Source organism: Pogoniulus pusillus, chromosome 13 (genome assembly GCF_015220805.1).
Source record: "Pogoniulus pusillus isolate bPogPus1 chromosome 13, bPogPus1.pri, whole genome shotgun sequence".
NCBI classification, from domain to species: Eukaryota; Metazoa; Chordata; class Aves; order Piciformes; family Lybiidae; genus Pogoniulus; species Pogoniulus pusillus.
In genome coordinates, this window is record NC_087276.1 from 21,470,440 (window position 1) to 21,495,202 (window position 24,763).

Consider the following 24,763-nt stretch of genomic DNA (forward strand, 5'->3'; position numbering starts at 1 on the left):
TCAGGGATGCACACTTAGGTGTCCCAGGCGTGCTGGAGCTGGTATCATGCACAGTGAGAGCATTGTCAGGAGGCAGAGCCGCAGCAGCCGGGTCCTGGTCTGAAGGGGAGGATGGAGGGTGGGAGCAGCACCAGCGATGCCTCTGCAGTGAGTATCTGGGCCCCCAGTTATTGCAGAACCCTACTCCGTGCTTGCTTGGCTCCTCTTTTGAGGGGGCTGAGCTCCTGCTGTCCCTGTGGATCCTGGTAAGGTTTTGTTCCCCCCTAGCCTCATCACCGCACAGCTCAGCTCCTGATCCTCAGCTGGATTTTCTTGTGAGTGCCTGGACTGATGCAGTGTTGGTCTGGCATCAGAGCAGGCTGCCCAGGGAGAGGTGGTGGAGTTGCCATCCTTGGAGGTGTTCAGTAACCTTGTGGACATGGCAGTTTGGGACAAGGTTTAAAGGCCATAGTGGTGTTAGGTTGAAGGTTTGACTTGATGATCTTGGAAGTCTTCTCCAGCCCAACGGATTCTACAGCATCAACCCACAGTGCAGCAAGGCAGGGCAGGGTGGGTGGGTCAGAGATGCCAGAGAGCCCTGACTTTTAAGGCTGCAGAGCAGCTCAGCAGCATGAGCTGCTGAGGGGTAAAACTCACTGGAATGCTTTATTTGCACCTTTCCCACCTGAGAGGATCTTGTTAGGGTTCTGTTTGCTGTAGGGCTTGAACTTTGCTGGTTTGAATTGCTAAGAGCTCAGCGCTGGGCACTTTTCACTTTGCTAGACTGGCTGCTTCTCTGGTGGAATGTATCTGGAAATTGTGGAACATCAAAAAAATAAAGACCACTAACTAGAAAAGATCCTCAGCATGGAGGCTTGAGAAGCTCCTTCCTGCTGTGGCTGTAGCAGATCTAACCGTGGGCATCAAATTTCTCTGTGTTCGGAGGGTGGAGAAACTTTTATCCTTTTCAATGTGGACTGTGCAGTTGGGCTGCCTGAAAGCACATTGTTTCTGCTTTGTAAACGTGGTTTGATGTGCCATTCCTTTACATTTCATTGTTTGAATGTCAGAATTCAGTTTTAACAGAGCCACTCGAGGACTGCCAAGCTGCTTTTGCTTCAAGCGGCAGCTTGGTCTGCACGGAGAACAAATTGCCAAGATTCATAGAATGTTTTGGGTTGGAAGGGACCTTAAAGATCATCTAGTTCCAAATTCCCCACCATGGGCAGGGATACCTTCCACTAGAGCAGGCTGCTAAGGTCCTGTCCAACCTGGCCTTGAACACATCCAGGGAGGGAGCATCCACAGCCTCTCTGGGAAACCTGTTCCAGTGTCTCACCACCACCACCCTCCCTGGAAAGAATTTCTTCCTAATCTTCAGCCTAATACAGGCCCTTATCAAAGGCCCTTCCCAGCTCTCCTGCAGCCCCCTTCAGGTGCTGGGAGACTGCTCTAAATTCTTCCCAGAGCCTTCTCTTCAGGAGGAACAGCCCCGACTCTTACAGCCTGTCCAAGCAAATAAAGTGCAGCCAAAGGGGCAAAGCAAACTAGGAAGGGGCAAAGAAGCTGTCCAGAGCCTGTCTCAAATACTGATGGTTCTCCTGAGGAACCCTGCTACAAAGCAAAATAATTTGGTGCCTGAGAGCAGCAGAGACAGGCCCTGGTCTTCTTGGTGGCTTTAATGTGGCTCTCTGGCTGCAGAAGGAAAGTGCTTGGCTGTGGGAGTGCTGGTTACTGGGATGCTGGATCTGAAACTCCATCAGTGTGGGATCCAAGTGCTGTTATTCCAGGGCTGCTGCAGTGTTCTGCCCCCAAACTCCAGCAGTCTGCACAATTACTTGTGTCATGAGAAGGAATTGCACTTGATGGTAAAGAATAACCAGGGTAAGGGTTGGGTCTAACTCCTGTTTTCTCCTCCTCTTGCCTTGGCTTCCAGGACAGGAGGGCTGCAGCTCACCCCACAGCTCCGACCAGCACTTTTTGGATCATCTTGTCCATTGCTTTGTTCTTTGCAGTGGTTGGCATCAGCATCCTAGGGGTTCTCAGCTTCTCCCCCAGCTCTGCCCAGGTAAGTGATCATAGGATCCCAAACTGGTTTGGGACAAAAGAACCTTTAAAGCCCATTCATTCCCACCCCCTGCAGTTAGCAGGTACATCTGCAGATAGACCAGGTTGCACAGATCCCTGAACAACCTGACCTGCAATGGTTCCAGGCTTGGGGCATCTCCCAACCTCTGAGCAACCTGGGCTAGGGTCTCACCACTGTGAAAAATCTCTTCCTTCCCTTCAGTCTGAATCTGACATTTAGTTTAAGCCATCAGCCCTTGTCCTGTCACATCTGCTTCTCTCCGTTGGGTTAGAGGTTGATCCTCTGCTGCTGAGTAACACAGATGAAGCAGTGAAGGGTCTGGGTGTGGATACTGGTGGGGAGATCAGAGAATCATAGAATCGTTTTGGTTGGAAGAGACCTCGAAGGTTATTGATCCCAACCCTTAACCCAGCACTGCCAGGTGACCACTAAACCATAGCCCCCAGCACCACACCTCCACAGCTCTGAAACCTTTCCAGGGATGGGGACTCCACCACTGCCCTGGGCAGGCTGGGCCAGGCCTTGACAACTCTGAAGGGAAAGAAATTTTTCCTTGTGTCCAACTTAAACTTTCCTTGGTGCAAGTCACTTGTTCCTTGGGAGAAAAGACCAACCCCCAGCTCACTCCAATCTCCTTTCAGGGAGCTGTAGGGAGCAATGAGGTCTCTCCTCAGCCTCCTTTTCAGCCCTAGTTCCCTCACCAGCTGTAGACAAGCACTGAGCAGCTGATGCTTGGTGCTTTCCTCTCTCTCTTTGTGCCCAGGCTGGCTCTCAGCTTGTCCGGTTAACGCTCCAGGGCCAGCAGGACCCTCTGAGGAACCAGACAGCCTTGGTGGACAAGGCCAGGAGCACTGTGACCTACTACATAACCTCCCAGAGTAACCAGAGCGCCGTGGTGCTGTATGACAGCAGGAACGTGAGTCTGCTGCTGCAGTTCCTTGCCTCCTTAGCATGGGAATGAGCAGGGGAGCCCAAGCTGCTGAGAGAAGAGCTGCTGGGGTGGGAGCAGGAAGTGTAGACCAGGACAAACATCAACCAGCTGCTGTTTGGTTCCTCTCTCTGTACTTCTAGTAAAGGAAGGTCATAGAATGGTGGAAGCATACAATTGATTTAGTTGGAAAAGGCCTCTAAGATCATTGAGTCCAAACATCAGCCCAACACCACCGTGGCCATCAAGCCATGTGCCAAAGTGCCATGGCCACAGGTTTCTTGAGCACCTCCAGGGATGGGGACTCCACCACCTCCCTGTGCAGCTTCTTCCAATGCCTGACCACTCTTGCAGTAAAGGAATTGTTCCTTGTGTCCAATCTAAACCTCCCTTGGGGCGACTTGAGGCCATTTCCTCATTCTGTACTTCTCAGGAGAAGAAACCAAACCCACCTGGCTCCAGCCTCCTTTCAGGGAGTTGTAGAGAGCAGTGAGGTCTCTGCTCAGCCTCCTTTTCTCCAGGCTAAACATCCCCAGTTCCCTCAGCAGCTCCTCACCAGCCCTGTTCTGCAGACCCTTCACCAGCTTTGTTTTCCTTCTCTGGACCAGCTCCCAACCCCTCAATGTCCTTCTTGGAGTAAGGAGTCCAAACTGAACCCAGGATTTGAGTTGTGACCTTATCAGTGCCAAGTGCAGGGGGACAATCTCTTCCCCCCTCCTGCTGGCCACACCATTGCTGATCCAGGCCAGGGTGCTGGTGGTCTTCCTTGCCACCTGAGCACATTGCTTGCCCATCTTCAGCTCTTCTCAACCAGCACCCCCAGGTCCTTTACTGACAGGCATTTTTCAGCCACTCTGCACCAAGCCTGGAGGATCTTTGGGGTGGTTGTGACCCAAGCACAGGGCCTAGCACTTGGCAGAAGGGGGAAAGTCCCATCTGGAGGCTCTGCTCTCACAGGCCATGCTGTGCTTTGCAGGGCTACGTGTGCTACAAGCCTGTGGAGCAGCATGCATGCTACCTGAGGAGGATGGACTCCTGGGACCTCCAGACCCTGCAGATACCACTCAACATGTCTGAGCAGAGAGTGAGCAGCTGCTGTGGCCATTCCCTGGGCTGGCTGAGAGGATGGGGGTGATGATCTGGGCTTTGCACAGAGCCCTGGCTCGCTGGAGGCCCTTTGCTGCCTGGATTTGGTGACTAACACCAGCGTCTCCAGTATGGCTAAAGGAGGGCAGGGGCTCTTCCAGCTGGGCACTAGGAGCTGAGGGAACGTGGAGTTCACTGCTGGGGGTTGGTGTCGTGTAAGAGCAGAGCTCTGCTGGTCTCAAAGCAGCTAAGATCCTTTCTGCTGTGAGAACCAGCAGGGCTGCAGGGCAGGGCAGGGGGCTGTGTCCCACAGAGGTGAATAGCAGAACTCACACGGGACTTGCTCCCACTGGATTCTGTTACCTGCTCAAAAACCCAAGAAACAAAAAACAAAGAGGATTTAGTAGCAGTTCCCAGGGGAAAAGGTTGAAGGAAACCACCTCTCCAGGACCCTCTGAACAAAATGTTAATGGATGCATGGAGCAGATTCTGTTTCAAGGAAACAAGGGCCTGGTTTTTGTTCACCTGCCATCTGCTCTCCATTTTTCCTCGGGGGCTCCTGGAGGTTCCTTGTCCCTCTGCTGCTGCTTCCACCCAGCTGGGAAAGGGTGAGCAGGGTTTAAGGCAGAGGAGTGCAAGATCACAGCACCCACAGGAGGCTGTCAAAGGGGATGCAAAGAGAAAGCATTTGCCCTGTTCTGAGGTTCCTTCATGGAAGTAAATGAGCTGGTGGTGCCAGGGCTACCAGCAGTCCATGTGGCCATCAAACAGGGTCTGAAGAACCTCAGCTCATCCTTGTCCTGTCCCAGCCACCATGGGGATAAAGGATGCTGACCTGCATCACCCCTCCAGTGCTGTGTCTGCAGGGGACAGGGCTGCTGTGGGTCACCATGGCTGGGGCAGAGAGTGAGCCTGGTAGGATGGGGCAGCTGCTAGGAGAAACCAGCCCTTACTGCTGGGATGGGAAGTGCTCCTTGGGTGCCTTGAGGGTGAGAAGAGGGCTGAAGAGCAGTGCTAGGAGGGTCAAAGAGCCTCGGGAGGAATTAACAGGGACATTTCTTTCAGGCTCATCAGCTGCTGCCTCAGAACAACCAGACCAAGTACTACCGGGAGTTCCTGGGCATTCTGGCAGGGGAAGAGGTGGACCCCAAAAGCCTGGGGGAGGCTGTGCAGACCCTGTGTGACCAGACATCCATCTTCTGGGTCAGGAGAGGGGAGGGTAAGTTGGATGTGTCCCTCGGCAAAAGGGAATAGAGTCATAGAATCACCAAGGTCAGAAAAGACCTCTGGGATCATCGAGTCCAGCTTTCCACCCAGACCATGTCCCAGAGAGCCACATCTACCTGTTTCTTGGACACCTCCAGGGATGATGACTCCACTACTCCCCTGAGCAGCCTCTTCCAATGCCTGACCCCTCTTGCAGGAAATGTTTCCTAATATCCAACCTAAACCTTCCCTGGTGCAGCTTGAGGCCATTTCTTCTTGTCCTGTCATTAGTCACTTGGGGTAGGAGGGCAACATCAGCCTCACTCCAACCTTCTTTCATACAGCTGTAGAGAGCAGGCTCTGCTGCACGTCCCAGGAGCAGGGGACAGGTGACTTTACTTCAGTGTCAAACCACTGCTCAGTCATCCCTGAGCCTGGATTGTACCCACAGTCTTGCAGTGCCCCACGATGCCACCTGGCAAAGGCTGTGAGCTCCCTTCCCTGGGCAGTGCGGCACAACCCCAACACCAAGCAGCTCCCCGTCACGCTGTTGGCTTAACACTTGTCACCTTCAGCAGCCTGCTGAGCTCACCCTGCTCTCTCCTACTCCAGCTTTAATGAGCACGGTCATTCCCTGAGGCTCTCCAGGGACTGCAGAGCTTTCCTCACACCCTGCTGCTGTCCTTGCTCATTTGGCAGGTCCCGGGAAGCAGCGCCTGATCTACCTGTGCATTGACATCTGTTTCCCAAGCAACATTTGTGTCTCTATCTGCTTCTATTACCTCCCCGAGTAAGTCCTGCCACCACAGGTGCCCTCTGCTGCCCTACATACTTGAACTGGATTCCTGGAAAGCCTCTTTTTTCAGCAAGGAAGGTAACACAGCTACATTATTCCTGAACCAGACTTCAGGAAAACCAGGACTCTGCTGGGCACTGTCAGTCCAGACACTTTATTTACAGCTCTGCTCTAGGGCTGCACCTTGTCCGTAGGTAGTAGGAGATCCAGGCCTAGAGGAATCGTGTGGAGCAGCTCCTGTTTCGTGGCTGCCTGCCCCCTTCCACACACAGCTGTGAAACCTGGTGGGGGTGGGTGGCTCTGTAGGGCTGCAGCTCTCCAAGTGACATACACTTTGAATAAAGGGATTGCAAACCAAGACAGCAGCTGCTGCCTTTCCTCTCCTTGCTTAGCCTCTCCCCGCCATTCAGAAAGGCTGATTTGTTTTGTCCCCACTTTAGGGGTATAAGAACATCACAAAGCTGGCAGCAGCCCTGCCACAGGGATTCCTCCAGCTGAACTCTACCCTGCTCCCTTCAGTGGGCTTGTGCAGCCCTCTCCCCTTCCCTTCTGTCCTCCCTTAGAGGCCACACACGTTTTGGTTCTGCACGGAGCTGAAGCCTGGTGTCAGCTGCTCCCTCCACAGCCCAAGCCCTCTCTGTCAGAGGGAGTGACTACAAGTGTGTGTCTCAGGCTCCAGCACAGGTGTTTGCCACTGTAAGACAAGGGACAACACGCAGAGGTCCTCTCCTTCCCAACCATCTTATCCCAGCACGCTGTCATTGAAAGCGAGGCAGACAACTGCTTTCTGGTGGCCGCTGTACTCCCTCTTGATCTCTCCTGTCTCCACACACCAAAGCCTGGCCAGGTTATCAGATGAGGCTGGAACAGAGTGAAAAGAATTAAAGAACAGTAAGGCTTGGAAAGGACTTCTGGAAATCACCCAGTCCAACCCCCCTGCCAAAGCAGGATCACCTAAAGCAGGTCACACAGGAACGCATCCAGGTGGGCTTTGAAAGCCTTCAGGCAAGGAGCCTCCACAACCTCTGGGCAGCCTGCTCCAGCACCCTCCTATCAAACAAGTTTCTCCTCATGTTGAGATGGAACTTCCTGGGTTCCAGTTTGTGTCCATTGCCCCTTGTTCTATCACAGGATACCACTGAAAAGAGTCTGGCACCTAGCCCCCCACCCTTCAGATACTTGTAAAGATCAGTAAGATCCCCTCAGCCTTCTCTCCTCCAGAAGAGCAGGACATTTTTCATTCCTCTTTGCCCCTTTCCTGGTCACACAAAGACTTTCTCCTGTTTGCCTCAACTACTGTTAGAGCTGTGGGTGGCTGAAGAGCTGTGCAGAGCAGCAGCTCTGCGTTAAGTAAGGTTTTAACTATTTCAGAGACAAGTTAATGTGAAAATGACAGCCTGGATGTTCTGAAGGGACTGCTGGGCTGCACACAGGAGCAACATCACTCACAGGTGACATAACCTGCACAGGGAGATCATCTTGCCAGCTCCAAGAGACTCCCCACTGCAGCTCAGGCAAAATGCTGGAGGAGCTGATGAACTGTGTCATGTGTGTGAGGTTGGGTGCTTTGCTTTCACATCCAGTGGTGCAGGAGGGTTTGGAAGTGTCTCAGAGAAACTGGCAGGTGCCATGCTGCTGCTGCCCACACCAAGTGGTGGGCCAAGGGCAGGACAGCAGTGGTGCCTCACCTGTGACAATGTACTGGGAGTCCCCTGAGAAGGCACAGTCCCACATCCAGCCCCGAGATGTCTCCCCTGGGTTATTGCTCTTAATGCTCAGCTCTGTCATCAGAGAGAAATTGGAAGTCCTCCAGATCTTGCAGGTCTGATCTGCAGAACATGTAGCCAAGAGCCTGCAAAGAAAAGACAGGGTGAGGGCAACCTTATTAGTCATACTGTGTGCCCAAGGGCTTCATTAGTGTGGAACAGTAAGGAAGTGGAGAGTCTGTCATAATCACACTGATCTCCACCTGGACCATCTGGCTCTGGGACATTAGAGCTGAAGAGACTTGCTGAAGGAGCACACCAAGAGCACTTTGCTCCCTGGGATCAATTCAATCCCAGCTGTTAAGAGCAGCTCATGGCTGCAAAGTCTGCTGAGAGCACAGAGCATGAGGGTGGGATGTCACTGACAGCACCCCAGTGCCAGAATGTCCTCTGCCTTGATGCCTCCAAGCCTGGGTTCAGTTTTGGGCCCTCACTCCAAGAAGGACAGTCCACAGAATGGCAGTGAAGCTGATGAAGGGTCTGGAGGGCTGGTGAGAGAAGTGGGGATTTTCAATGGAGAAAAGGAGGCTGAGGGGAGACCTCATTGCTCTCTCCGGCTCCTACAGGGCAGTGTGGAGACAGCATGAATCAACAGCTGGAGGCACACCTGGCCCCCAGTGCCAGTCTGTCCCCTGGCAGGCACTCACGTGGAGTCAGGGCTGAACTTGCACTGCAGGGCGTAGCGGTTGTGTGCGGGGATCTTGGTCTTGGGGATCAGCTGGGTCACCTCCTCTCCGATGCCACCTGTCAGGTTCCACACGTAGCAGTTTCCCTGCAGCAAGAGGGCAAATCTGTGGCTGGGGCTGGTGGTGCTCAGCCACCTCAAAGCAGCCTGGACTTTCCACATCCACCCACAGCACAGGCAAGCTGTTGGCTGCAGAGCAGCTGGCTCTGCCCACAGGCACAGCCCAGCACCACAAAGCCCATGGCAGGCTGGAGGCCACCAGAGCTCACCGAGCTGTTGACAGCTGCCATGTAGCTGGCATCAGGGTCGATGTGGACTGAATTCACTGACACCTCAGGCTCTGGGATCAGCTGCTCGTTGTGGTCAGTCTTCAGGTCCCAGATGTGAATGGCTCCACTCTGATCACCCACAATGAGCTCTGCCTGCAAAGAAAGAGCAGCTGCATCTTTCTGAGGAGAAACTCCAAGCAGCACCTCAAGTGGGTGCCTGTGGAGCACCACTTGAAGCCTTGCTGTGGTTTTAAGACTCAAGGTCCTGTTTTGTCTCAGTCTCCTCTGCACTGTGCTGGTTTGGGTCTCCAGCAGGAGCAGCTTCATGTACAGAGTCCTGATCATAGAATGGTTTGGGTTAGAAAAGCCCTCTAAGATCATTGAGTCCATCCATCAACCCAGTACCACCATGGCCATCAAGCCATGTCCCAAAGTGCCATGGCCACACCTCCAGGAATGGTGACTCCACCACCTCTCTGGGCAGCCTCTTCCCATGCCTGACCACTCTTGCAGCAGGACAATTTTTTCTAACCTCCAACCTAAACCTCCCCTGACACAATTTCAGGCCTTTTCCTCTCCTATCACCTGATACTAGGGAGAAGAGACCAAACCCACCTGTCTCCAGCCTGCTTTCAGGGAGTTGTAGAAAGCCAGGCCTCCCCTCAGTCTCCTCTTCTCCAGCTCCCTCAGCTGCTCCTCACCAGCCCTGCTCTCCAGACCCTTCCCCAGCTTCACAGTTTTTCTCTGGACCTAGTCCAGCACATCAATGCCCTTCTTGGAGTGATGGGCCCAAAACTGATCTCCTTCTGGGCTCTGCCCAAACTCTGTTTGCCTTCACACAAGCATTTGCTAAAGCCTAGAGCAGGCAGCAGCTGCCTGGATTCCAGCATCACCACACATCTCCAGCTCCAAACACCACCCACAGAAGCCAAATGGTTTTCAGCACATCTGAGAAGCTGGCATTAAGAAGCAACTTGGCCAGTGAACAACTGAAGCACTCAAGAGTGCACAGACACCTGAAAACCAGGAGCCTAAATGTTTTTTTTCTCTCTTCCCTTCTTAGGGGAAGGACAAAAGCCAGCTGAAGGGCAGGAGTTCTGGCTGCAATCCCATGCTTAGAGCAGAAGACAATGCTGGCAGCTCTCCACCAGCAGCAGGGCTTTTATCGACTGTCTTGCGCTGTCCATAACTTTAGCAGGGTCCCTAGAGGAGATCAGGTCATCAGGCAGAGCTAATCCTGTACCTGTGAGCAAAGGCTGCCTCTGAGGAAGATGATCACCACTTGATATATTTAGCTGCCTGCACAATGCAGAAGCATCTTCTGGACACCTCAATCCTTCCCCCACCTCCCCTCTCCTAGCAGAATTAGAGCATCTTAGAGTTTGGAAGGGACCTCTGGAGATCATCCAGTCCAACCCCCTCTGCCAAGGCAGGGTCACCTAGAGAGGGTCACACAGGAACACAGTGAGGTGTGTTTGGAATGCCTCCAGAGATGAAGGCTTCACCCCTAGGGTTAAATGCAATTGCTAAAGACATCATGGAAGCCAGGAGAAATCCCACTGGGATAACTGGATCAGCGTTGCTGCAGAGAGACTGCAGAGTGACTCAAGTCCTGGAAAGGTTGTGGGTGAAAGTAAGGTTTAGCACCACCTCTGCAGGGGAGGTCCCTCAGACTGAAGTCTCTGCTTCAACAATAGCATCACTGCCTCAACCCTTGAGGTTGCCTTCAGGTGAAGACTTCAGTGAGCTAGACTGATGGGCTGAGAAGTAAACACCAACCTCTCTGAAAGAGAGGAGACTGAGACAGGAGGCTAGGAAGAAATTCTTTCTAGGGATGGTGGTGAGGCACTGGAACAGGTTGTCCAGGTAGGTTGTGGATGCCTCCTCTCTGGAGGTGTTCAAGGCCAGGTTGGATGAGGCCTTGAGCAGCTTGGACTAGTAGGAAGTGTCCCCATCCATGGCTGGGGGTGTGGAACTGGATGATCTTTAAGTCCCTTTCAACCCAGCCCATTCTATGAATCACTGCTCCTCAGCCTCATCTCAGTGCTTCTCATCCTCATACCTCTGCTCCTCAGCCTCATCTCTCAAGGGCAGCTTTGGAGCCAAATGCTGAATCTCCAGCAAAACTGACCCAAGCCCTGAAGGTAAGAGGGACAAAAGATATTCTTTTCCTTGGTGGTGGTGCCACCTCGACCTTCCCAACCTGCTCCGTGCAACCAGTTCCACTCCCATCACATCCCTTGCGATGGATATGACCCCAAAGGACCCTCAAGTTGCACCAGGGGAGATTTAGCTTGAACTTTAGAAGAAAACTCTTGACTGAAAGGGTTCTCAAAGACTAGAACAGGCTGCCCAGGGAGGTGGCTGAATCCCCATCTCTGGAAGCATTTCAGAGTTGCAGAGATGTGGTGGAGAGGGACAGAGCTTAGCACCAGGCTTAGTTAGAGAATCACTGGAGTGGATGATCATGCAGTAGTGATAATCTGTGCTTAGTTGTCATAGAATCAGTCAGGGTTGGAAGAGACCACAAGGATCATCTAGTTCAATGACCTCAAAGGTCTTTTCCAACCCAAACGATTCTTTGACTCTGTGACTGTCCCCTCCTACAGGCCACGCCAGCACAGCCATGTAGGGGTATTCCAACACCAACCCAAAGCTGGCAGCACCAGCAGCTTGGTGAGGGGCAGCCTGGGTGCATCCAGCAATGCCACCAAGAGCTTGTGGGTCTGTGCCACCAGGAAGGTCACCATCCCCAGATCTTTTCCCAGGAGAGTCTTCTGCAGCCCCTCAGGTCTACCTGGTGAAGCCACAGTAAAGCACAGGGTGGGAGATCATGGAAGAGCCGGACTGTGGGGGAGAAGGGAGGCCATGCAGGAGGCTGGTGCTCACCTGGTTGGGGTGGAGGCAGACGCAGTTAATAGGAGCATTCACCTGGAAAATCCGCTGACACTGGAGGTTACGAGACCTGTCAGGAAAGAGTGAGGAAGGAGTGAGGATGGCGCACGGGTGACCAGCTCCACCACCTCTGGGGTGCTGCTGCTGCTGCCTCTGCCCACCTCAGGTCCCAGATCCTGGCCATGCAGTCCTCCCCGCCCGTGTACATCCAGCGCCCGTCCTCGTGGAAGCCCACGGAGGTGATGTTCTTGCTGACGCCGTCGTAGTTGATGACGGGGTTGGGGTTGTTGGAGTTGAGGTCGTACATGCGGATGTGCTGGTAGCCTGCAGCAGCCACCGGGGTCACCAGAGTCACCCCGTGTCCCCCAGCCCGTGCCCAGGGCCACTCATGCCTGGCCCGGCGGGGAGCTGGGGGGGGTCTCACCTGCAGCAGCGATCATGCTGCGGTCCGGCGTGATCTCCAGAGCGTTCACCTGCTGCCGGGGCTCGTTAAGGTCGGTAAGGGGAAGCAACAGCCGAGGCTCGATCGCTAGTACCGAGGGCTCCCAAATGCGTGGTGTGACATCGAGCTCACGGTGCCTGTGGGGTGACCGTAGGCTTCCCCTGGCCCCCCAGGTCTCCCCTCCGCCACCCCTCCTTCTTCCCTCCATCCCTCCTCGGCCTCCTCAGGCTTTTCTTCTTCCCCGTAGGCCTCTTCCATCCCTCCCGGTCCCGGCAGTCCCCTGGCCCGGCGGTGAGGGATACGGAGTCCTGGTGCTGCACGGTGCGGGTGCAGATGCCGCTGTGCGCCTGCCAGAACCGCACCGTGTGGTCGTAGCCGGCCGTGGCCAGGATGACCGGGTCGCTGCCCACCGTGCCCTGCGCCGCGTTCATGGTCCCGCCGCCGGGGCCGGCTCAGGCCTCCCGCTTCCAGTCCCACGCCGGTTCTTCCTGTTAGCGCCCCGACCCTCCTGCAGCAGCACGGGAGCCGCGGAGCCCGGTCCCCACTCGCTCCCGGTACCGGCGGCCGGCGCTGGCAATGCGCATGCGCGAAGCGGCCGCGGCAGTGCGCCCCCCTCCGGGGCGGGGCCGAGCCGACAGGAGCGCATGCGCGGTCGGCAGGAAGGGCGCTACCATGTGCGGGGACGAGGGGGGAAGCCGCTGAGACCAGTGGAGATGGACCGGGGGGAACCTGATCCCAGCGGGTCCGCCAGGGGGCGCACTGCGGGGTGCTGAGAGACGGGCACCGGGCACCGGGCACCGGGCACCCTGAGGGGGGCACCGGGGTAGGCATTAGGGACACACCGGGCACTGGGTACACCAGGGACACTGGGCACACACCAAGCACCAGGCACCAACGAGAACTGGGGACCCAGCGGGTACCAGGCACACATCAGGCACCAGGCGCTGGCATGGGTGGTAGTGGGGATAGACCGAGCACACACCAGGTACACACCGGGCATCAAGCACCGGTAGGGAACTGGGGCCGTGCCGGGCCCTGGGCAGACACTCGACACAGGCACAAATCTAGGACACCAGGGGCGCACGGAACACTCTGCAGACACCAGGCACACAGGAGGCACACGAAGGACAACGAGCACTGGGCACACCAGGGACACACTGGGCACCGGAGGCACATTGGGCGTGCCAGCAAGCAGACACTGAGCATGCACTGGGCACATACCGGGGATGCTGGAGACACCAGAGACACACGGACACTGAGGACACGCCGGGCAATGGGTACCACGCACACACTGGGCACACACCAGGCACACACCAGGCACACAGCAGGCGCACACTGGGGACACCGGGGATATACAAGGCATTGGGCACAATCCAGGCGCACTGGGACACACATCAGGGACACACGGGGCATACACCGGGCACACACCAGGCACACACTAGGCACCAGACACGCTGGGCACACCAAGCACACGCCAGGCACCGGTCACACACCGAACACACACCAGGGACACCAAGGACACAGTGGACACTGGGCAAGCAACAGGCATATGAGGCACACACCAAAGACACAGTGGGCACACAGCGGGCACGGCCAGGTCGACGGGGCAGGTGCCACCCAGGCGCCCGGCGGTTGCCAGGAACCGGAGTATCCCCCGCGCTTCCCACTTGGCTCCGGCCCCGCAGTGCCCGCGGTACCGGCACCGCCCGGGCCCTTTAAGAGCGGCAGCGGCGGCAGCGCTCCGTGCCCGTGCCCGCGCCCGCTCCCGGCGATGCCCGCGGCGGCCCTGCACCTGCCGGTAAGGGCCGGGGGAGCCGGGAATGCTCGAGGCCGCGGGAGGGGTCGGGGATTAAGGGATATCTGGTGGGATGCCCGGTGCTGCAGTGGGCACCAGGGCCGCGGGAATGCCCGGTGCCACGGTGATAACCGGAGGGATGCAGGGATGTCCGATGCTGCCAGAGAGGATGCTCATTGCCGCAGGGATGCACAGGGGGGTGCAGGGATGCCGGGTGTCGCAGTGGGGACCGCTGCTACAGGGCTGCCCAGCAGGGCCTGGAGGGTGCCAGGGATGCCAGAGGAGTACCCGGGAGTGTAGGAGAAAATGAGGTGCTCCGAGCTTGTGGGGTGCCAGTGGTGCCCAACAGCACAGTGGGCTGAGTGGGGTATGGAAAGCACCCCCACCTTGCCCAGGGTGTGCCCCACATGTGCCAAAACATCCCCAGGAAGGGCACGGGGCCATCTCTGCCCCAGGGCTGGGCTCTGTAGCCTCTCAGTGGGGAGGGAGGGTGTCCATAGCTGCCCCATGCAGGACCTTCAGCCATGGGGCTGCAGTGCCAAGGGGCAGCTCAGCCCAGGGGGTGACACATCCTGAGTGCAAGGAATGAGCACAGCCTTGCTTAGGCTGAGAGAAGGCGGCTCTGGAAGCATGTGAATGTGCCCAGAGACATGCCCAGGAGTGTGCATGGAGCAGCATCACTGTTCCCATGGCCGTGCCAATGGGAGAGTTTGGCATGGCAACAGCTGGGGAATGCGGGAGCAGGGTGGTGGGCAAAGTTGGGTGGCATCCAAACACCATGGTGGCACCCAAAGCCCTCGTTCCTGGCTCATGGCCTGCAGTGGCACCTGCCACGCCAGGGGCACCTGGATCTTGCCATCCCTATGATCCTGCTTGCTCCAGGCTCAGGTCTGGGTTTGCCTGGTGTGTGCCCAGTACCCTCCAGGGAACTGAACTAGCTTCAGGGATCTGGCAGCAGAGTCCATGTAGGATGTGTGGTGCCAGGAAGGGGGGTAAAGAACAGACCCCTCCTTGCCCCACAGCTGCTGAGCCTGGCTGGCTGGTTGTGACAAGCTGTGGCCAGTGCCATCTCCAAAGGGTGACAGAGGAAGATGCCACATTAATAAATAGAGTTGGTGCAGGCAGTGAGATGCCAAGTACAAGGGGCAGCATCCAGCAGCTGAGCCCTCACTGTGAGGGGATCTCTGACTAGCACAGGATTGTGGCTTCCCACTGTCATCCTTTGGTGTTGTACCCATCACCAGTTTGTGCTCATCCTGCCTCTCTTGAGCTGTGCCAGGGATGCCCTGGAAGCCTGTTTTCTATCTAAAGAAGATAACAGATATTAAAGTGCCAGGTCCTGGCAGACTGGCAGCATCTGTCCAAATATTTACCCCTCTCCAAGCATGTGCTGTGTGCCCATGGCAGCCTGATTAGCACTTGACATATTTATGGCCTTGCTGGGTGCCCTGTGCCCAGGGACCATGGAGCACCCTTCTCTCAGACTTGGGCTGGCAGCTGTCCCCAGCCTGGCATGTTCGTAGCTGCTAGGCTCTGCCAGCTCTGTCAGAAACACCCAGGGCTAGGCAGGGTGGAAACACAGCAGGGATGGCATGGAGTGGATGCTGCCAGTCTCAGTGTGAGTGCCAGGCATCTTGTCCAGCCAGGGACACAAGCACAGGGGACAGCATGGGCACAACCTGTCCCTAGAGCAAGGCTCTTGCCCTACCTCTAGTCCATGAGCATTGGGGCACTGGGTACCAGTGGGTGATGGTAGCAGGGGAAAGGACTAGGATGGAACAGGGATGGGAATGGAGCAGGGGAGGTGATGGAGCAGAGATAGGGATGGAGTAGGCTTGGGGATGGAGTAGGGATGGGAATGATGCAGGAACAATGATGCAGCAGGGCTGAGGATGGAGCAAGGCTGGCAATGCAACAGGGATGAGCGTTTAGCAGGGCTGGGGATAGAGCAGGAATGGGAATGGTGCAGGGATGAGAATGGTGCAGAGATGAGGATGGGGCAAACATGGTGACTGAGCAGGGATTGGGGTGGCACTGCCCTGCCACATGATGTGGCATGGCTGAGACCGCGTGTTCTGGCGACGTCACATGCCACATTAGGCCTGAACGACGTGCCAGGGTCCCAGGCACCATGCCTGCCCTGTGCCCCGTGGCAGGGTGTGAGAGGAGCGTGTTGGGAGGGATTAGGGCCCCGTCTGGAGAAAGGGCTAATTGAGAGCTGGGGGCAAGGGGTGGCTCTGCCCTGGTGCCACTGCTCCGGCTGCCCTCCGCTGAGCCGCTTGTGTGCCTTGCAGCCACCAAAAGCTGCTTTTCAGCTCCCAAATCTGAAATTAACCCTGAACTTTGGTGTGTTTTGGTGCCAACTCACCAGAAGGGCTGATGGCAGCTGAGTCAGGGCTCACAGAGCGTGCTAGTCTGGGAGGCTGGGAGTGTTGATGTGTTTCCCCATCCCTGCCCCACCACACACACCCCAAAAAAGGAGAAGAAAGGGCAGAAATGGGGGTGGCTCTTCTTGTGTGCAGCTTCCTTCCTTCCAGTACTGCCCATTGGGCCATGGCAGTGGTACTGCTCACGGCAGGGTGGCATCAGGTCCTGGTGTGGGAGCTGATGTCACCACAGGTCACCTAGGAGCAGGGCTGTGAGTGAGGAGGAGATCTAAGAGTGCTGCAGGGGAGGGGCATATGGGGTGTCCTTGGGGTTCCACTCAGCTTGGTGTTTTCCCAGGAGGTTGTGCTGGAGCTCCAGAGGTTGGTGGCTCCCTGGAGCTCACAGGAGTGGTGGCTGCAGATCCCTGCTGGCTGCATGGGATCTGATGTGGGTGTTGGCATTGAGGCTGCTCACCCAACAAACCTGGTTTGTACCCCACAGAGGGTGCAATCCCTCAAGCTGTGGCTATGGTGGGGACCAGGGAAGGGACACTGCCACCTCATGCTCCACAGAGATGGCCTTTGGTTTGCTTTGGACTCACTTCCATCTAAATTGGTAAATCTCCATCTCAGGAGTTCTCCAAATTGGTTTAGGAATAAAAGACTTCAAATGGATTTTATCAACCCCAAGTGGTCCCTAACTACCTCTCCTCTTCTCACAAGGACGTTGCCTCCTGTGCCTGACCAGCACTGTGCCTGCCCTGTGATGCCACTCCACCCAGCCATCCTGTGACACAGCAGCTCGAGGGGTTCCCTCTCTGGGGACTTGCCCTTTGGCCACCGCCTTGTTTGCTCTGGCTCTGGCAGAGTCTGTGGAGGCTGCACCCTTACAGGCAGAGGCAGAGGCAGAGGCAGGTCCGGCCACAGGCCCCTGTGCTGGGGCACACGAGGTAGGAGGGCACATGGGGAACCTATGTCCATGTCCCCAGTGGGGATAAGGGTGTCGGGAGGGGTCTCCTCCGTGCCCTCTTTCTCTGGGTCTCCTGCTGCTCTGCTCAGGGGAGCAGGGCACGGTTTGTGGAGCTGTGTGGGGTCACCTGCACTCAGTTACCTCAGGGTGCTGCCACACAGCTAGCCCCCTGTGTATGCCCTCCAGAGATGGCCTTCCAGAGGAGCCACAGACTGAACCTGCTGCGCCTCGTCGTGCTGCTCCTTGTAGCCTTGGCTGGCATCAAGTTCCTCTTCCGTGACAGGTGAGGTGACACCAGGATGCCAGGTGTGGGTTGGGGACTCAGTGGGGGTGGGGTGTGTGGGGACACCTTTGGTTGTGCCCATGCAGGGGACTAGTGCTGGGGAGCAGCTGGTGCCCCGCGGTACCCCCAGCCCTGCTGCTCTCCCTGCAGCCTTACCCTGGAGCTGCACAAACACGTCAGCAAGGACAGCAGCTTCTGGGGGGACACGAGGGACACCAGCCAGGACACCGGCCCCCAGAGCCAGGCTCTAGAGCTCTCTGCAGCAAAGATCACATCCCTGAGACGAGAGCCCAGCCAGCAGATCACCAGGGACTTCAGTGCCACTGAGATGAGGCTAGTCCACCTGGACCTCAAGGGAGCTGCACCCAGAGTCTCCTACTTGGAGCAGGTAAGGATGCCCAACGACAGGAAAAAGATGCTGGGGTGGGATGCACCAAGAGAACAGATCAAAGATCATCCTGCTAACTTTCCCCACCAGCCTCTGGGGACTGTGTTGTCCCTGCTAGCTGAACCCACCCTGCCCTCGCCACAGGTCTTCCCCCTCCTGTCCCAGCTGGGAGCCAATGGCATCCTCATCGAGTACGAGGACATGTTCCCCTTCAAGGGAGACCTGGAGATCCTCAAGTCCCCCTTTGCTTACAGGTGAGCCGGGGCCGTGTGCTGAGCTGGCTATGGGCCCAGCAGGTGTAGCAGTGCCAGAGGCTGGGTGTGACCCACCTGGACCCATGCCCGAGATAAGCGTGGTCAGAGTGCTAAGCTGTGCCACTGGCAGAGCAGCGTCCTGCCCCGCCTGGTCAATATTTGTGTCCCCGTAGTAAAATCCACACAGGCGTGGGGTGGCTGGGGCGATGCAGGCAGGGTGCCAGAGCAGAAAGGAGGGAGTGCCCTCGTGCCCCGCCCTCTGCTCCCTCTGGCATCCCCTGGTGAGCCTGTCCCTGCCCTCCCAGCGAGGAGGACATCGAGCGGATCCAACAGCTGGCCGAGCTCCACAAGCTGGAGGTGGTTCCCCTGGTGCAGACCTTTGGGCACGTGGAGGTAGGAGATCCCAATCCTGCTCCTCACCCCGCATCTCGGTGGGGGCTTCGTTCTGGAAGTCCCCCTGAGGATTCCTCCCATGCAGTTCATCCTCAAGCACCAGAAGTACCAGCACCTGCGGGAGGTTGAGCGCTTCCCCAACAGCTTCAACCCCCACATCCCCGACACCCTGGCCCTGCTCAAGAGCATCTTGTCCCAGGTGATTGAGAAGCACAGGCGCTCCACCTGGATCCACATCGGAGCAGATGAGGTGGGTGGTAGCCGTGCAGGGACCCCAGCCCTCACCCCAGGCACAAGGGATTCTCCCAGGGGTGCTGAGCATCCCTCTTTCCCCAAATCCAGGTCTTCCATCTCGGGGAGGGGATGGACTCCAAGAACTGGATGAGCCGCAACAAGGGTGACACTGGGACCATGTACCTGAATCACATCAAGGAGGTGCTGGGCTTCATCTCCACGCAGTACTGGGGGCTGCGGGCACTCATGTGGGACGACATGCTGAGGAAGATCAGCGTGGGAGCTCTGCGGGGTGAGAGGCTGGGGACAGCAGTGGTGGCACCTAAGCTGGGGGCCTTGGCAGCACCTATCCTCGTGGCCACCCTGACAGGTGCCATGGCCAGTGGCTAGCAAGAGCCCAAGGCTGGTCCTGAGGGGACACAGGTGTTGTCAGGGGTGGTTGTGAGGCATCCTGCTGCTGGCACCAGTGCCATCATTGCTCACCCCGCAGAGTCTGGGATAGCAAAGGTGGTCTCGCCTGTGGTGTGGTTCTACGCGCCGGACTTTGATGCCGAGCAGATTGGTAAGGTGATGTGCCAGGCTCCTGAGGCTGGCAGGGAAACCCCTCCCCAAACCCTTCCTCCCCCCCTCTTCTGCCTAATCCCCGTGGGGACAATAGCACTGGTGGCTTGTGCCTGTCCTGCAGGGCTGTTCCTCACCAAGTATGCAGAGAGTGGCTTCGAGGCGGTGTGGTTTGCCAGCGCCTTCAAGGGCACCACGGGACCGGCGCAGACCTGGCCCCCCCTGAGCTACCACCTGAAAAACCACCTGAGCTGGCTGAAGGTGATGGAGGCCCTGCCACAGCTGGCCCCACTGCGCTTCCAGGGCATCATCCTCACTGGCTGGCAGAGGTGAGGGGTGGTGGGAGCCCTGCCTTCCTCAGTGCCTGTGTGGCCTGGCTGATGATGGCATGGCTGGCCCTGCTCTGCAGGTATGATCACTACTCAGTGCTCTGTGAGCTGCTGCCCGTTGGCATCCCCTCTCTGGCCATCTGCCTGCAGACTCTGGTGAATGGTGAGCCACCATCCTACTGTCATGCTGGGCCAGCTTGGTCCCTGGGGATACTGGGAGAGAGGTGGGAGGCAGGAGAAGGAGAGCTTCATCTCTCTCAGTTTTAGGGGTGTGGTGAAGCCAAAGGCAAACTCCTAATTGTGGGGTGGCCTGACTCCTTCTGCCTCTCTCTTTGTCCTCCTTAGGGGGCTTCACTGAAGAGACAAAGAGGAAGGTCCTGGACTCACTAGGCTTCCAGAGCATGCATCTGGAGCAAAGCACATGGTGTGTGGCACAACCTGGCCATGCAGTGGTGCAGCCATGGATGGCACTGCCTTTCCAGCTGCATCAGAAGGGATGAAGGGAGTTGGTTACCCAAATGCCTTAGTCCCAGACTCACCTGGAGTGTGGATGGATTGAGTGCTGGGCATGGCTCACATGCTGGGCTCTCACTTCTTCCTCTTATTCCCCAGTGAGGGCAGGGGAGTGTTCCCTGGTGCAGAGATCTACCACATGGTCCAGCAGGTTAATGACCATCTAAAGGAGAGCATCCTTAAAGCCCTGGAGGAGGAGAGGTAACAGTGTGGGGCAGTGGGGTTGACTGTCTCAAAAATGAAAGGTTTTCCACAGGAAGGGGACCTGCCCAGCATGCAGGTCCCCATTCCTGGGTGGCCCCCGTGCCCCCCACTCTCCTCGTGCCTCTCCAGTGCCATCAAGGGCTGGTTCAGCCCCTACCATCGGAAGCGCCAGTTTGGAAACCCCCGCAACATGGAGAGCTTCGGCAGCAAGGTGCTGAAGTAGGTGCTGCTGGAGGTGCAAAGCTCCCCTGGGTGCCTCTGAGGGGCTGGGAGAGGTCCCAGGCTCACAGGAGGGAGCTGGAACCCCTGCTTTCCCCTCACCAGGCTCCACGAGGACTGGGAAGGCTTTGTCCACGACCTGCGTGTGCAGCTGGAGAAGGTCTACTTCCCTGACACGGTGGAGGAGTGGATGGAGGAGAACGTCAGCCCCTACCTGGACCAGCTGCGGGACCTGGTGCAGGACTACCGGGCTATCATCCGCCTCAACGGCCGGCCCAAGGTGGCACAGGGGCCGCGGTCCCCCCAGCTCCCACTGTCCCTCTAAGGTGGCCTTCGAGTGCCACCATCATGTGTCTGCGTGTGTGACCGCGGTGTTGCTGCTTTGTGCTGGGCAGGGCTCCTGCACTCCCCACCTCCTCAATAAAGTATTTTCGTAGATGCTGCTGGGTGCTGGAGGGGGCCAAGGCTCTGCCCTGCCAGGGAGGGGCTGCCTGGAGCGGTCTGTCCTGCAGCAGCTCCTGGGGCCCTTGCTCCTGCCATGCAGGAGATGGAGGGTTTAGTAGCCATGATGGGGTGCATGGTGAGGGCAGCCTGCATCCTTTGGTGCCTGTGGGGACGTTTGTGAGCCTCATGCTGCCCCTGAGAGTGTCTGTGCCCTACATGGAGGACGAGATCCAGCCTGGCATGGATGCTGGGTGCTGCATAACACTGGCACCAGGATTGGGCAATGCACAGTGGGATGGGGAGGGAGGTGTCTTGCCATCTTTCAGCCACCACTCATTCCCAGCCTTGTGTCTGCTTCCAGCAGTGGCCACCACAAGTCTCTGATAGCTAGGAGTGGGCTCAGCTGAGCTACCCTCCAAATGCTGCTTTCATCTCTTCGATCCAGCCCATTAACCCAGCACCTGGGGGCCTGTGTGCCTCCAGCCCCACCCTGCCTCCCGCACCTGGGCAGGGTCCTCTGCCTGCACCCATCAGAAAGGCAGCCATGGTGGGGGACATGAGGGGCATCCCTGTGTGGGGCAAGCCCCATTCCTGCTGCTCCTGGTGCCTCCAGCTCCTGTAAGCGAAGGTTTCTGTGTGCCCACTCCTCAGCGGCCCATCCTCGTGGACAGGAGAGGTGAAACTATGCCCCTGCCCCCCACAATGCCCGGTGCCCACGGCTCTGCCCGTTGAAGACACCGGTTTCTTCTCGGTGTGAGCAGGGCAGTGACAGGGACGTTTCACTGCACATTCTTCTGCTCTGCAAAGACCAACCCGACTTGGCAACAGCCTGCAGAGAGCCACAGAAATGAAAGGCTGGAGCTCCTTCTGCAAGAAGGGAGGAGGCACAGCGGCTGTGCACCCCACACAGCCCCACACAGTCCTGCCGCCCCACGGCCTGGCACGGTCACAGCAGTCCTGCTGCCCACCGAGGCCATCGCGGCCCTGCTGGGTCCCCGAGTGCTGGCACTGGGTGAGGAAGCCCAGCAGGAGGGAGCAGTGGGGCACAAAGGGATCTTTGTTGAGGAGCTTCATTTGTTCTTAAGTGGTGGCAGATGTGAAGGAAGCCCCCGACCTGCGCCTGCGGAGCCCCAGCCCCCAGCCCAGCGAGCCCCGCAGCAGCTCAGCCCCCCGGGCAGCCGCACACGGCCAGGCTGCGGGATTAGAGGGCAGATTAGGCGGCGTCTCACGCTGGCAACCCAAATGTCCTGGATTGGAAAGTGGGGGTGGGGAGAGGAGACAGACCCCGCCGGCTCTGAGCTGGGGTTCAGCCTGGAGATGGGGGCTCTGGAAGGGGTTGGGGGCTGCAGAGGAAGCTGGGGGCTGCACAGGGCACCCTTGGGGTCCGGCTCAGCAGGCACAGGTCAGCATGGGATGGGCAGAGGACATCAGGAGGAGTTTGGGTAGTGCTTGTCTGGAGTTGGCTTGATTCTCTTCATCTTTCCTTCTGCCACTGGCACTTACCTGGGTTTGCAGTTTCCTGTGCCCATGTCACTGCACCCACTAGTGCACTGTAGCTGCCTGCCCCCATGCCACTGCATCCATCAGTGCAGTGACCAACGCTGTAGTGGCCAGATGGGCACCTTCAGTATCTTGCTCCTTTAAGCCATGAAAAAGTGGAAGGGGACAAACATCAGCTGCCACTGTGCTACAGAACCAGAAAATGGGGCATCAATAAGGGGTGTATCTAAAGAAACTGAAAACTTGCTGCCTCTTGGTTCCAGTTGTCAGCCACCATGGGGAGGTGGTTGGGCATTCGAGGGACCAAGCAGTGCACTGGGACCAGGACTGATGAAGAGGACTTTGTAGCTGGGCTGGGGAACACTGGCTGCCCTGGGTGTGGGTAGTCTGGGTGCCCTAGGTGGGGGTTTGGGTGCTTTAGGTGAGTGTCTGGCTGCCCTGAGTAGGGATCTGTGTGCCCTGAGAGAGGTTTTGGGTGCCCCGAGTGGGGTCTGAGCACCATGAGTGGGTGTCGGGGTAACCTGGATGGGGGTCTGAGTTTCTCTTCCAATGGTCTGGATGCCCTGGGTGAGGTTTTGGGTGCCCTGAGTGGGAGTCTGAGTGACCTAAATGGGGATGTGGGTTTCTCAGCTGGGGGACTGGGTGCCCTAGCCCCATCTTCTCTCTCCCGGGGGGTAGGACCGCTGCCGCCCCCAAGATCCTCCCCGAGGAAGAAGAGGCCATGAACAGCCTTCTTCCCCGCTCTTCCCTGCAGCTCTCGGTTCCGCTGAGACTCTCCAACTCATTACACACACCACGGCCGTAGCTCCCTCCGGGGCGTCCCCTGGGGGCACCGGCACCTTCCTCCGCACCGAGGAGGGAGATCCCCGTGCCCCGCCCGCAACCAGGGGGGCGGCCCCCTCTCCTCCTCCTTCTTCTCATCCTCCTCCTCCCTCTGCTGCCCTCCCGGTGCGGCCGCCCCCCCCCCCCAGCCCAGCCCCGCCGCGCCCCGCCCCGGGCGCCCGCCGCCGCCGCTGCCGCCGCCGCCGCCCCCGCCTCCGGAGCGGGCTGGGCGGGGGGGCCCGCGCCGAGCCGTGCCGTACCGAGCTGTACCGTGTTGCACCGAGCCGTAGAGAGCCTCACGGTGCCGTACCGAGCCTCCCGCCCGTCCCTCGCCGCGCCACAGAGGATGCTCGGGCCGTGAGCCCGCAGCCGGTAGCCCCGGCGCCGCGGAGCCATGGGCAAGGACCAGGAGCTGGTGCAGGCGGTGAAGGCGGAGGACATCGCGGCCGTGCAGAAGCTGCTGCAGAGGCCCAAGCCCGGCAAAGCCAGTGAGTGTGGCGGCGGCGGGGCAGGGCCGGGCCGGGCCGGGGGTTGCCGGTAACGGCGGGATGAGATGGGGAGGAGGGCTCAGAGGGGCAGAACACGGACACCGGCATCGCTGTAACGGGCGCGGCAGTTTGGGAACCCGCATCCCTCTCCTCGCTCCCGGGGCCCGGTTGGGATGCAGCCCTGCCCGGCCCCGGAGCATCCCCCGGCCCTTCCCTGGTGCGGCGCGATGCGGGTGGGGGCTGGAGACGTGCCGGGGACCCCTGGTGTCTCCCCGGGGAGGGGGAGCAGCCCGGTAGGGGCAAACCGCCGGCCCCAGTGTATCCCTGGGCGCTGATGGGGTGCTCGGTGCTGCAGAGGATGACCCCGTCGGTCCCGGTGCAATGCCCCGGTGCAATGCCCCGGTGCAATGCCCCGGTGCAACGGGGCTGCCCTTGCCCTGCACTCAGGAACAACCCCGGGGAGCCGGACCGGTGCGGGCTGGTGTTGGGGAGCTTTGCCTGGGCCTGGACACGGACATGGGTACAGGGGAGGGCATGGGCCTGGGGGTGGGCAAAGCTGGGGGACATCTGCGTGGAGCGTGTGTGCCTGGCCCCTGGGCGTGCAGCGGGAGCCTGCACCCACCGGCGTGTACGTGCGTGGCGGGTGTGCGTGTGTGGTGGCTGTGTTTGGGTGCGTGGTGGTGTTTGCGTGGCGGTGTGTACCCTGGCATATGTGTGTTTGGATGTGGCAGTGCCCGGGCTCCTGCCTGTGGGGGTGTTTGGATGAAGCTCCCGGGGTATCTCCCCGGGTGCGTCGCTGCGGCGAGCTCTGCACGGCTCCGTGTGGCCGCTGCCAGCTGCGTGTACCCGGGTGGGAGGC

General features: G+C 58.2%; 4 protein-coding genes across 9 annotated transcripts in view; 3 read left to right on the top strand and 1 right to left on the bottom strand.

Annotated features, from left to right (window-relative positions):
• The first annotated feature begins 111 nt into the window (after positions 1-111).
• Positions 112-6,220, top strand: BRICD5 (BRICHOS domain containing 5). Its single transcript, XM_064153469.1, has 6 exons — positions 112-147; positions 1,916-2,047; positions 2,832-2,984; positions 3,973-4,080; positions 5,148-5,301; positions 5,988-6,220. The coding sequence occupies exons 1-6, from the start codon at positions 112-114 to the stop codon at positions 6,080-6,082; spliced, it is 678 nt and encodes a 225-aa protein (XP_064009539.1). The 3' UTR covers positions 6,083-6,220.
• Positions 6,220-12,753, bottom strand: MLST8 (MTOR associated protein, LST8 homolog). The gene is made up of 8 exons (XM_064153468.1): positions 12,444-12,753; positions 12,124-12,175; positions 11,861-12,023; positions 11,694-11,769; positions 8,805-8,957; positions 8,498-8,622; positions 7,773-7,936; positions 6,220-6,945 (listed from the first exon to the last, which is right to left on the bottom strand). The coding sequence occupies exons 1-8, from the start codon at positions 12,570-12,572 to the stop codon at positions 6,827-6,829; spliced, it is 981 nt and encodes a 326-aa protein (XP_064009538.1). The 5' UTR covers positions 12,573-12,753; the 3' UTR covers positions 6,220-6,826.
• A 588-nt stretch (positions 12,754-13,341) lies between these two features.
• Positions 13,342-21,088, top strand: LOC135180742 (hexosaminidase D-like). Of its 3 annotated transcripts, none has more exons than XM_064153467.1 (15): positions 13,342-13,939; positions 17,026-17,252; positions 17,459-17,555; positions 17,706-17,943; positions 18,088-18,197; positions 18,503-18,590; positions 18,676-18,840; positions 18,933-19,116; positions 19,315-19,386; positions 19,510-19,714; positions 19,795-19,877; positions 20,060-20,138; positions 20,327-20,428; positions 20,561-20,642; positions 20,756-20,925. In XM_064153467.1, the coding sequence occupies exons 3-15, from the start codon at positions 17,461-17,463 to the stop codon at positions 20,822-20,824; spliced, it is 1,572 nt and encodes a 523-aa protein (XP_064009537.1). In that variant the 5' UTR covers positions 13,342-13,939; positions 17,026-17,252; positions 17,459-17,460; the 3' UTR covers positions 20,825-20,925. The 3 variants fall into 3 exon arrangements, with proteins under 3 accessions (XP_064009537.1, XP_064009535.1, XP_064009536.1); XM_064153465.1 differs by having other exon boundaries at positions 13,347-13,939; positions 20,561-20,650; positions 20,756-21,088; XM_064153466.1 differs by lacking the exon at positions 17,026-17,252 and having other exon boundaries at positions 13,347-13,939; positions 20,561-20,650; positions 20,756-21,088.
• A 2,543-nt stretch (positions 21,089-23,631) lies between these two features.
• The window catches only part of CASKIN1 (CASK interacting protein 1), a 39,535-nt gene continuing 38,403 nt past the window's right edge, over positions 23,632-24,763 (top strand). For all 4 annotated transcript variants that reach the window (XM_064153470.1, XM_064153472.1, XM_064153471.1 and 1 more), the window contains exon 1: positions 23,632-23,904. In XM_064153470.1, coding sequence (XP_064009540.1) covers positions 23,811-23,904 — 94 coding nt within the window. In that variant the 5' untranslated portion in view covers positions 23,632-23,810. The remainder of the gene's footprint in view (positions 23,905-24,763) is intronic.